This window comes from Penaeus chinensis, chromosome 1, assembly GCF_019202785.1.
Source record: "Penaeus chinensis breed Huanghai No. 1 chromosome 1, ASM1920278v2, whole genome shotgun sequence".
In the NCBI taxonomy this organism is placed as follows: Eukaryota; Metazoa; Arthropoda; class Malacostraca; order Decapoda; family Penaeidae; genus Penaeus; species Penaeus chinensis.
In genome coordinates this window covers 34,131,241-34,143,740 of record NC_061819.1, presented here as the reverse complement: position 1 = coordinate 34,143,740, position 12,500 = coordinate 34,131,241, and the positions used below count along the sequence as shown (strand labels likewise).

At 37.3% G+C, this 12,500-nt stretch overlaps 2 protein-coding genes across 2 annotated transcripts in view; one reads left to right on the top strand and one right to left on the bottom strand.

Moving 5' to 3' along the window:
* The window catches only part of LOC125025385 (acyl-coenzyme A oxidase 3, peroxisomal-like), an 11,753-nt gene extending 5,357 nt beyond the window's left edge, over positions 1-6,396 (top strand). Inside the window, exons 6-14 of the mRNA XM_047613369.1 lie at positions 87-250; positions 478-641; positions 1,296-1,429; positions 2,943-3,055; positions 3,260-3,414; positions 3,639-3,834; positions 4,224-4,346; positions 4,522-4,665; positions 5,954-6,396. Coding sequence (XP_047469325.1) covers positions 87-250; positions 478-641; positions 1,296-1,429; positions 2,943-3,055; positions 3,260-3,414; positions 3,639-3,834; positions 4,224-4,346; positions 4,522-4,665; positions 5,954-6,106 — 1,346 coding nt within the window. The 3' untranslated portion in view covers positions 6,107-6,396. The remainder of the gene's footprint in view (positions 1-86; positions 251-477; positions 642-1,295; positions 1,430-2,942; positions 3,056-3,259; positions 3,415-3,638; positions 3,835-4,223; positions 4,347-4,521; positions 4,666-5,953) is intronic.
* Positions 6,397-9,012: 2,616 nt separating this feature from the next.
* Positions 9,013-12,500, bottom strand: part of LOC125025394 — a 3,935-nt gene continuing 447 nt past the window's right edge. Inside the window, exons 2-3 of the mRNA XM_047613381.1 lie at positions 9,670-9,820; positions 9,013-9,557 (exon numbers count right to left, since the gene is read on the bottom strand). Of these exons, the coding sequence (XP_047469337.1) occupies positions 9,359-9,557; positions 9,670-9,820 (350 nt within the window). The 3' untranslated portion in view covers positions 9,013-9,358. The remainder of the gene's footprint in view (positions 9,558-9,669; positions 9,821-12,500) is intronic.

Here is a 12,500-nt window from a genome sequence, read left to right as displayed (position 1 = left end):
TTTTTTTTTTTTTTTTTTTTTTTTTTTTTTTTTTTAACTCTTTAACACAATCTTCCTGCCTCATGTTTTTCTCTTTTTACCTACAGATGAATTCATTGTAAACACACCTCACCCCTTGGCACAGAAGTACTGGATCACAAATGGAGCCGTCCATGCTAAGCACGTGGTTGTCTTTGCACAGCTGCTTGTCGAGGGAACCAACCATGGAATTCACGGCATTCTCGTTCGGATCCGAGACAATGACTTGAAGGTATGTATGTCTGTGCAAGATATTGTGCTCCTCTTCTATATTCTTTGCCAAAGAGATTTTTTAGATAGGTGAGATAAATCGAGTGTGATTCTGAAAAATATCATCTCTGCTTTAACTTTTGTATTGTTTCCTGGTGTATTGTCAACACTTTTTTCATCATTTGTGAAATTGGGTACAATACCTTTTAAACAAAGATTTAATACAAAGGTCTGTTTTTTTGTTTTTAGGTGATGCCTAAAGTGCGTGTGGAGGACATGGGTTACAAGATGGGCCTGAATGGTGTGGACAATGCCAAGCTGGTGTTTGACAATGTTAGGGTGCCAAGAGAAAATCTGTTAAACAGATTCAGCGACGTGAATGAGAATGGAGAGTTTGTCTCCAAAATCAAAAGGTAAGTGTGTTTTTTTGTGTCTGTTTCTCCCCCTCTCCCTCTCCCTCCCTCTCCCTCTCCCTCTCCCTCTCCCTCTCCCTCTCCCTCTCCCTCTCCCTCTCCCTCTCCCTCTCCCTCTCCCTCTCCCTCTCCCCCTCCCCCTCCCCCTCCCCCTCCCCCTCCCCCTCCCCCTCTCCCTCTCCCTCTCCCTCTCCCTCTCCCTCTCCCTCTCCCTCTCCCTCTCCCTCTCCTTCTCCCTCTCTGTGGTATTAATATTGATGGTCTTATTATTATTGACATTTTACTATAAGAATATAAAATGGAATTTGCTATTTCCAAAAATCATGCTCTGCCCACAGTGAGTGGGCATAGTATGTCCATACATGACATCCCTGGCGGTATCAGGTTAATTTGCGCACTTTATGAGATGGAATCGTGACATTTCTAGCAAGGAGGTAGTTAGCAAAATAGTACATTGATTAGTGCTTTATATGAGAGGAAGGCATAATGTTTCAAACAGGGATAAGAAAGTTAAGAACATGCTACAGTATTTTTTTTTTTTTTTTTTTTTTACTTTTTGATGTGGAGGAGTGACATTGTGATTTTATGGTTCACATTTATTTGTACAAAATATTAGCCAGTTTTAGAAACTGATTTTATTTCTTTTTCTCCAAGTTCACGAGCACGGTTCCTGACAGTTGCTGACCAGCTTTTGTCAGGTCGCATCTGTATTGCCAGTATGTCCATGGGTGGTGCAAAGGCTTCCCTGGCCATTGCTCTGCGCTATTCAGCATCTAGGCTCACTGTTGGTATGTGGGACATTCCCAACATGGAATATTAATTTTTTTTTGTATCTATGTATATATGTATGTATGTATAACATTAGTTCCCTTATGGTATTGATGTACAAGTAGTTTGTCCCTGTAAGTGTTTTCCTTGATTACTGCTTTTCCATGCTGCATGTTAGTATAAGCTTTCCAGTTGAAGGGTTTCCAGACTCTCTTGTTTATCAGACTACTGTAGCTACTTATTTCTTATAGGATACTTTAATTTACTGACTCTTTGATAATCATGCAGTCTTTGTAAGATCTGAGTACTACGTATTTCAATGTGACACTGCCCAGGTTCTACCATGTCAACTGAGGAGCAATATACACAGCTTGTGTTCTGGTCTTGGAGATGGTATAGGATTAGCATATAGCTTATCAGTGAATTAGTTAACTTGCTTCATGCTTACACTGTTTCTTGTGTGATGAGGTACACTTTTATGGTTGTGCTCCTAATATAATTCACTCTCCAGAATTTCCGAGCACTTCATGCAAAATTTGTGTGCTGTTACCTTGCTCAACATCTAGGTTATCCCCTATTGATAACTGTGGCTCCAGCTCAGCCTCGTCTCCTCAGGTGTTTTTTCTGAGCTGTTTTCTTCTTCTTCTTCTTCTTCTTGTTACTTTCCTGATAAACAGACTGTGGCAAGCTACCAGTTTCTTTTGATGCTTACCGTATATTTTCCAGGGCTACATATGTAATTTTTGTTTCTTCCTATTATTGTATTTGCATGTGTTTTTGTTTACTTCCATGTTCAGCTCCCTCCTGTCTTTTTCTTCTTTTTACTAACTGTGCATTAGACCCCAAGTAATCAGGAAATGAGCCCTATGATGGATAAAAAATACTCTGGTATATTAATTCCCTCCTCTTCATGTAGGTTCTGCTGACTAGTGTTTTGATAGTCAGATTTTCTTCATCTTGCTACGAAGATGGATTTTCTCTTTTTGTCTTCTCTGGTTCTTGGAGAGATCTGCTGTGGTTACACAAAGTCAACTAAGATGAAATTCCCAGTTGGGTGCAGACTGACTGCTATAACACTAGACTTCACAGACAGTTACATTAAAAAAATATTAATATGCAGGTTTGCTTTTAAAATTTACTATCCATAATATTTAATTGACACACATCATGGCGAACCATGCCAGAGACTGGATGACAAGTATGCCTGTTGTGCAAGCTCGAGCCTGCTTGAAGTTCTTCATGCTAAATTGTTGTTCCCTTGTTTGGCCCAGAAATTGGCCAATGAGGAGATACAACCCCTCACAATAGGCTCAAAATTATATTTTACACTCCTTTACTAAAAGAAATTTGTCAGAGCCTAAAGCAAAAGGTTGAGGTAAACTATGTTTTCTGCACTTCTAATTTTTCACTTGGTATAGCTTGGTATGGTATAGGGAAATCCCATCATTAGTGGGTTAAATTCATGTCAAGCTAAAACTTCCATTGATTGATCTTACAAGCCCTTTAATATTTTCTCAATAATGACACTTACAGGACCAAAGGGGAAATCTGACATGTCTATACTGCAGTACCAGTTGCAGCAGCGTGCCCTGATACCGCTCTTGGCCAGGACTTATGCAGTGAACTTTGGACTCGACTATGTGAAGGTGAGTATGAGGATAGGGTTTAGTGGGAAGATTTTGCTAATTATCTTATCTAGAGGGAGCAGTCCAGAGGTATTTATTTTCCTTATTTTGATATTTAGATTGTCAGGTATTAAAGGGTCCAACAATCAGCAAAGACTTCAGTCTTTATAAAAATGAAAATAAGAATAAAAAAGACAAAACTATTGATTGATACTTCTATTACAGAGACGCTGGGCCTTCCAGTCACCCGATGGCTCTGAGCACCCAGAGGTGGTTACCATGTGCTGTGTCATCAAGCCTCTAGCATCCTGGAACCTAGAGGAAGTTGTCTCTGTTAGCCGAGAGCGCTGTGGAGGCCAAGGATATCTATCTTGTAACAGGTGAGTGTTTTTTGTTCTTGTGTGTTGTAGAAGCATGATCTGCATCTCATTTTCAAGTACTGGTACTGGAAAAGTATTTCACATGTGCTGTGAATTCTAGGCTCAGTAGTCCTACCCTTTACCTTTCAATATATTCTTGCTCCCTTCCCTGTTGTCATCCTCCTCTGCACAGTTGCTCTCCATAGGATAAAATATAGCATTCTTTCTCTCGCCATATATTCTAGGTTTGGAACTTTCATTGGCTTGGCCCATGCTGCCATGACAGCTGAGGGAGACAACTGTGTGTTGATGCAGAAGGTAGCAAAGGAGAGGCTGGCTGCATTCAAGCCGCTGCAAATGAACCCAGATCTTCCAGAAAATCCAGCCAACATTGAGTATCTGCATGACCTACTCAACCGAAGAGAAAACCAGCTTTTCATGGTAATATCTTTGGAGAGTTTGTGGTTTCATATAAAAAAAGATTACAGATCAGCTACCTTGAATATATCTCAATAGAAAGGAGAAGATAGGCAAGATTATGCATTTTGGAGATTTTAGCACTATAGTTATTTTAACTCTACTGTATATCATTTTTTATAGGAATATCCGTGTGCTTTCTGTTGAGAGTTCAGTTGGTATTGATGTTAATCTAAAGGTTAAAAATGCAAAAGGCTGAGTAGCAAATGTTGCTGCATCCTTTAGATATAATGCGCATCAACAGTTGATCATTTAGATATTACATCTGTGAATAGTTGACAATTTTTTTAACATATGTATATGTATAACTATTTAATGTTAAAGTTAACTAAAGAAAATAAACACTGGTACAGACTCTTGGCAAGAAACTGATGGCTGCCGGAAAGGCTGGCCTCTTTGATACATGGATGATGCAGGAGTCAGACTTGGTGCAAGCTGCTGCCAGGGCTTTTGGAGAAAGGCTCATCTCTGATCAGGTAAGCAAACAAAAAACAAGCTGATTTTTTTATCATTAAAGTTTACTAATTAGTACTAAAAAAAATCAGAAATGTTGAAGTTTACTGAAAATTGTTATTGTTTGGGTTATTAGGATAATTCATTTGATAATGGAAGGACTTGCAATATAACATAACTCTGGATCTTTGTTTTCAGTTTGGTGAGGTTATCAAAACCTGTGAGGATAGTCTGAAGCCTATTTTGACCAAGTTGCACCACCTGTATCTGGTTGACATTGTGGAAAAGAACTTGGGTGTCTTCATATCCAATGGAATTATAACACCTGATGTTGCTGCTAAGGTATTTTTCTTAATCTTTTCTTTATGTAATAATTCTTTTTCTTTTCTTTTCTTTTTTTCCCTTTCTTTTCTTTTCTTTTCTTTTTCAACTAAACAGATAGTCTTTTGTTACTATTAAAGAATGCAGACTGTTATACCTGTGATTCATATACATATTAGGGTGGATAATTTTTGCAAGTTTTTTATTAAAATTAAAAGTAGCATTATCGTAAGAAAAAAAGAAGAAAAAAACAACAACATATTAACCCCTATGATCCAGATGACGTGACCATCACATTGTGAAAAAGTTTGGCTTGAGGGGCGGGTGACATGAACATGCTGTCATGGGAAGATCTGGCTGCGGGCCTGGTGATGCAAACTTGCCATTGTGAGTGTTCTGGCTGAAGGCCGGGGTGATGGGAAAGCCTTGCCATGAATGCACAGACCTCTTGGGAAGGTTATTAGACTCATTTAGCAATTTTGCATTATTCACATGCACCCGGCCTACAAGCCATGCACCCAGCAGAGCGGCCACTTGTGCAAGCCTAATGTGCCTGGGTTTTGGGCCATGTGATTGCCGTGGTGCAACTGAATCTAAGGGGTTAAGCCTGAATTTGGTTATTCCTGCAGAGTATCTTTCAGTTAGAAGTTCCTGTTAAAATTAGCAAAATTTTAGTCTATAGATAATTGTTAGACATCACCCTTTAATATTCATATTTGACATCTTGAAATCTGTTAATATGGTTCATACTCTTAAATTAAAAGTAAGTGCCTTTCTTGGGAACATTATTACTGTGCCCTTTAACTGTGAACCAAACTCTATGGATCTCGGCCATGTACCACCCACCAAAAGCAATGAGGAGTGTAAGTCAACTTATTAAGAGAAAAGAATACATGTTGCAAGAACCTGTGTAGTTGGATGTGATTGTACTAGTATAAATACAGGTTATTTGGTTATTTTTTGGTTTGTATACTAAATATCCTTGCTACACACAAGCAGTCAAATGAGTGATCAAGCTTGTTATTGAAGGTGCTGCCTTCTGGTATTTTTATGCGTAGATTTGAATATATTGCTTATTTGACAACAAATTTTAGGTGGTAGGTGCTTAGGAGAGAAGTCCAAATTCAGACTTAATATTTTAACTTATGTTCATGCTAATGTATCCTTTCTCAAAAAAGTTCCTTTCCAGTAAATAAAGCTGTAAAAATGCCTAACAGGAAAATGGATGATTTGATAGAACCTGCTTAGCACACTCGTACCAAAAACATTCTAAAACTTCATACTAACACAAAAATAAATCTGCTTTCAGGCAACATCAGTATCCCAGAACTTGTGCAAGGAAATTGCCCCCCATGCCCTGACTCTGTGCGACGCCTTTGCCATCTCCGAGCCAATGCTGTCTGCACCCATCGCTATGGACTGGGTCGGTTACAACGAGGGAGACAACCAGGGAGAAGTCTAGAGGCATGGCAGGAATATCAACCAAATAATGCTTGGCTATAATAGGAGACTTTTTTATTAAGATTTTAAGATTTTGAATTAATCAGTCTTCTATTCATTTATCTTTTTCTGGCAAATGATTTTAAAGTTGAATCTTTCTGTCAAGTTTTGATGTGTAGTTTATACCCGGTGCATGTTTATGATAGACATTTAAGGACAGATAACATATATACAGATATCAATGCAACTAGTAATAGGGAAATTATCATGTAAATAATATTTGCATTTTGAATTAATAAATATAGTTTTATAGTAAACTTTTTTTCTCCTTTCATGTTGAGGAATTCTTACTGAATATATGATTTAACCTCAAAAAAATTATTTTGGAAAGTTGATGGTGGTGCTTACTGATTTTACAGGTGATCTTTTCCTCAACTCAGAAATTATTATCAGTAAATGGTAAATATACATAATGCACCGTTTTACAATGATAGTGCACCTTTCACCATCTAGATAATTAAAGGTTCAAGAATATTTGCATATAAATTTCATGTAAAATGTAAGAAAAGGGATGAATGAGATGGATTATCTTCACAGAGATGCATTTGACCAATTAAGAAACAGGTCAAATACATCTCTTGCACTGTGAAGATAAGAATTTTACAGCTACATATACTGAGATATTTGCAAAACAAAGAACCAGAATTTCCTTCACATTCATCACCGGTAGCCATCAAAGCTATGATACAACTGGCAATCAATACCTTCCTAAGATATTCACATATGTTTTTAAAGTTTTATTTTCTCCTAAGCTCTTCATTATGATGACAATATACAAATGTAAGCATAATAAGTGATGATAAATTGAGGATATCAATCCTATACTAAAGTCCTGTCAAACTAGTGGTTTGCAGCCTTTTTACACTCGTAGCACCTTTTTTCAAACATCCAATAGGCCCTTGACTCCCATATTTTATTTTATAATTTTCCAACTATATTAATTTAAGCAAAGAAAATCAAATATTCAGCAATAAATACAACTTATATTTACTATTTGTATTTTTTTTAATCTATTATTAATTTTTCCATGAAGATATGAAAAGTGACAAACACCTAGCAAATTGGCCAACAAGGCTATGCAAACCCCTGTGCTAACCTTTCATGTCCTCCTTGGGGGTCACAGCTCACCGGCTGGGAACCACTGTTTTAGACTATTGAAATTCATAAATTATTTACTGTTTGTTAGAAAATTTGTCACTGGTCATAAAACTTGACTGCCAATTTAAAACTAGGGAAAAGTGTGAATACTATGTTTTTTACTTAAAAAATTGGGCTCAGGAAAGTGATGGAACAGTCTTCAGAGCAAAACCTATATTAATTGCATAAATTTCAGTGTATTTATAATTTCCAAAATACTGGAAATTATAAAAAGAAAATTATGAAATGTAAGAAATGATAGGTCCTTATGCCAATCTTTAATTTTTATATATTTTTTTTTCTAAATAAAATAACTGACACTTAAAAATTGCATTTTTTGCTTTCATTTCCCTAAAATGGTTAATGGTTAATGGTTAGAAGATATAAATGTACTAGACATCAAAGATCAAAAAGTATTGTGGCAAAATGAGTGGAAATGAGTTAATGATCAGGGTAAGATGTGTTAGATGTCAAAGGTTTTAGAACATTGTAGGATAGAATGTCAGTGAAAAGGGTATAATAGAGGGGGAGTAAACAGAATAAAGTGGGGATTTGTAAAAGAGGATGTGGTTAAAGGTCTAAGGCGCTCAGATCAAATTGGCACACGTACATGACTAAGAAGTGCAATTTGAACGGTCATTACCAGGTTGGGCTCCTAGAGGGCAGTGGGCTGTGGAGCGACAGTGTTTGGCTGGGTGGCTAAAACAGCAACATTTCTGACACTGATGTGGAAGAGGTTGATATGGTCAGACAGGGCAGGACTTGACCCATATAAACTTTACGGGGGAGTTTATGTCTACGGAAGCTTATCTTTTCAATATTGGTGTAGGACTTTTGTTAGCCTCTGGGAGGAATAGTGTAGCACTGGGACTGCCACTGCATCACAGTCAACGAGGTATCCGAGCAAGTCATTTTCACAGTCTGACTAGTCCTTGTTGTAGACAGGACAGTTGGCCGGAGAGATGGAAACAGTTCTGGTACAAGTATTCAGGGAGGAGTGAGGTGGGCAGGAATAGGTTTACCAGTGAGGTCAGTCAGGGTAGATAGTGCATGAGATATAATCAACAAGTTGTGAACAATGGGAACAGCTGAAAAAGGAAACTTTGCCTACTTATTTTTAGAGTCACTGTTGGAAGAGAAGGGTATTGTGAGAGTATGGGGCTGTAGGGAGGATCACAAAGAATTGATACCAATTGGCTGGGCCAAAAAGGGTACTCAAAAGGTTTGTATAAGTGGGAGGAAGATGGAGTGATATGGAGAGAGGTAGTACTGTTGGAAGGAGGACAGTAGGATGAAGAGTAGTAATAAGGGGTGTGTGGGTAAACAATGAAGACTGTGCAGTACAAGATGGAGTAAAGGATGTTGGGAAAAAGGAAGGGGTGTATTCTGAAGGTTGAGTAATGACCCCTCATGGGGACCCAGGAGGGGTAAGGCCCAAGGAAATATTGTGCCCATGGCTCCCAGAGGTCACTCATAATTGACACGATGCCAGCCTTTCATCCTTTCAGCACAGCTCTCACACCTTAGGAAGTGGACAGAAGGGGATGATGAAGAACAGAGGGAAAGGAAAGGGGGAAAAGAAAAGACTATGAAAAATTAGTTGAGGTGAGGGCTGTGGTCCACGGTAGGGATGATCCCCAGTTTCCATCTCCTAAGCCCCTTCATGACAACAAGGAGCAAGGGATTAGGGGGGTATTTCCCTAAATGTAAAAGTCTAAATAAATGTATGTCAATTACATAATATGTTTTATTACCTTTTTTTTCACAGTACAAGTCATAGGTAAAGAAACTATGATTACCTGTACATGGAATCAAATTACAAAATCTGTAATTACAGTAAAAAATTACCAAGTACTTCCACAATCACTCCCCATTCATACCATTTTCAAATTTTTCAGGAGATACTTTCAACCACAGTCTTTAATTTGCATTTTGAATATCAGTACATCAACACATTTACCATACTGATGTTAGCATTCTTAGTTGTTGTTTTTTTTCCTTTTTTTTTACAATGCAATTACACTTATCAAAAGTTTTGAGTATAAAAAGTTAAAATAAAATAGATTTTTAAACATTTCTATCTTTTCTCTTTTCTGAATCTTGTTTTCTCCCTAAGTTCAAGTTTCTTCTGTCTTCTAACACTGGCTAACACATTTTCAAAATTGGTCGTCTTTTTCTTGGCACTGCCTTTTGGGCCAACACTACCAGGTGTGCGTCGAGGGGTTAGACGTACTGCTGCTGGTTCATCATCAAAATCAAATCCTGAAGTGTCAATTCTGAGAAAGAAAATACCAAATATCAAATTCAATGAACATAGACATCCACTCATCTGTTTAACACAACTAGCAACATAATAGCAACCTACTTAATCATCCATTTATTACATACTTTTCTGCCTCCTCTTCTCTGTCACTTTCAGAATCATCTTGTGAGGGGGTAAGGGGCCGTCTCCCTAGATCCCAGTTCCATTTTATGGGCAATGACCCATCCTTGGCTAGGGCTTCATATAGGCGTACAATGTCTGTGGCGCTTGGTTCAACTGAAATACCAAATATTCATGTATTAAACACTATTATGATTATTTACTTAGAAATCCTTGCAGCATTTTTCATGCAGTAAACACTTATTGCTTAGTTACATAACAAGAGCTGTACCATGTTACTGTATTATCACACTTGTACCAAATCAGCACTGAATTTTTATTAATTTACCTGACCTAATGATTCAGGAATAATACTTCATTGTGATAATTTGTTAAAGAGTCATTATTCAGAAGAGGAATACAAAAAAATAGAGAACAAGTGAAGTACTGATCACAAAACACACATAAAATATAGTAAAAGAAAGCCTACTATTGGGTTATGAATCTCAGTAAATATGTACCCACTTGCACAGGCCTTTAGCACTGACAAAGAAACCTTCAGTTGTATTTAGGCAAGACAGAGTTAGAAGTCATTCCATGGCAATATATTTCTCGCCACAGTATATATAGTGGAAGTATGTTGGCCTTTGCTGAAATACAGAAGCAATGCTATCATTTGAAACAATCCTATTCCTGACAATTTACCTATTTAAAGAAAGAGTGTACTGTTCTACTACACATCAGAATTCACTTATTACTTTTGATCACAAGTTTCAGAAAAGTAAACTACCATTTTGAAAGCCAATGTGGCTGTCCAGTAAACAATTACCATAAACACAATATACTATACATCATGGACAATACCCTCTAAATATTTAGCATTAAACTATATACCATACATTACAAAGTATTTGCTTAACCCAATGATAATGAGAGCAGCAGAATCCAGGCACTGGGGGCCAGTGCCTGGATTCTGCTGCTCAAGGAGAAAATCAGAAACACGAGTATGGTTAGCATGGGTTTGGTTAGATCAAGTGGCCAACAAGGAGGAGCAATGAGGTATGATACAAAGCCAATTTTGCCTATTTGCCTATAATGGATAGAACAACAGAAATTGCAAAAATTTTCATCTATGCAAGCTAATATTAAGAAAGTTGATACTATAGTATACATTTACAGAAAAACCTAATGATGCTATCATAAATTAGAGTTCAGGAGTTGAGCCCTTGATAGGGAAATACCAAGGTGCATATAACCAGGTAGTTCCACTTCAATTTAGCCTGTGGAACCCAAAAATGAAATTAACATTTTCCTAAGATATGCTAATGGCTCTTACTGGTAAGGAACTCTTTGTTATTATAAATAATAGTACAGAGTTTTTGTTTTGCCCAAGCAATTACAGCAATATCAAGTATATTACACATCTAATTATGTCTCTAACTATATCACACACCTGGTCAATCTGTGTGATATTCTATCATAAGTGTTTTTCTGGCATTTTCTTTGAAAATGAATCAGTAATAACGATGTTAGAAAAATATGCGGAAATGGAACCAAAAAGAAAAAATATTTCATATTTGTAATGAATAAAGGCAAAGAGGCAGGATCTTACTCAGAAGTTACCAACTAGCTACCAATTTCAAAGAACCTTGGGAAATGCAATGATCAGGTGGAGGTCTAGGGACAAAGCCCCTGGGTTAAGAAGGTTTTTGGTACATGTGGCAAAGTTTATGGATTCCCTGGAGTGGCTTGAGTAATAGGGGCTTAACCTGAGAATGGTGCACAGTCACTTCATAAACATGATTGCACTTACATTACTTGCAACAGAAAATAACAAAAGATTTATGCAAACTACAACATGAACTGAAACAAGGTATTATAACAGCAAGGTTGGATGGCTGTATGAAAAAAAAAAAAAAAAAAAAAAAAAAAATGTAATTTCTTAGTTTCACACAGCCATCCAATCCTGCAATTATCATATTTTCATTTGCTTCTTTCAAATATTTGTGAATCTCATTGTTTTTCGTCCCAAACGATATAACTGAAAGTATTGGCAATGTTTATGAGGTGACCTTACCCCTACAAGATTAAGTCCCTACTACTCGAGCCATTCCTGGGAAATCCACACACATTGCCGTATAAAACAAAATCCTTCCTAATCCAGGGGCTTCACCCCCAGCCCCATTCAGTCGCTTATTTTCCTATCAGGGGTTCTGGCCCAAGACCCCAACCAATCACCTTAGACTTACTCAGCACAAGCATTTGTTGCAACTTATTTTCTTCCTTTCTGAAGTTATTTTTTGCCTACACTGATTATTTGATGTGTTAGTGAGTGCAGTTTTTCTCTTTGATTATTAAAGTGCCATTACATTTTCCTGTAAATATATACCAAAGTATTACGTGTTGCAGAACACTCTTATTATCAACTTGCAAAGGTAGTACCAAAAATGAAAAGTGTCTTATTTTCATTCATTCTGTCCATTACAGCCACAAATTACCTTGTACTATATGGCTAGTCAAAACTTAACCTATACCTGGCCCTGGGAAATTGAAACTATACCAAAAAAAAACTAAAATGGTCAGATGAATAACCAATATAACACTGTGAAATGTCTAACCATAAACACTAAGTCTTTACAGTACACAGTTAGTCACCAACCCCATGTCACAAAATTAATTCAACAATCTAAGTTGCCGTGACTGGGTGTGCCCACTGCCCCCCAACACCCTCCGGGAATTACTGTCTTCACCTCAGCTGTTATATGGTACTTTCTGCAAACTTTCCCCTTTATTTGTACCATTATCATTCGTCTCTACAGATAATATCTTGTACGGACGAATGTAAGTTTTTGTCCTC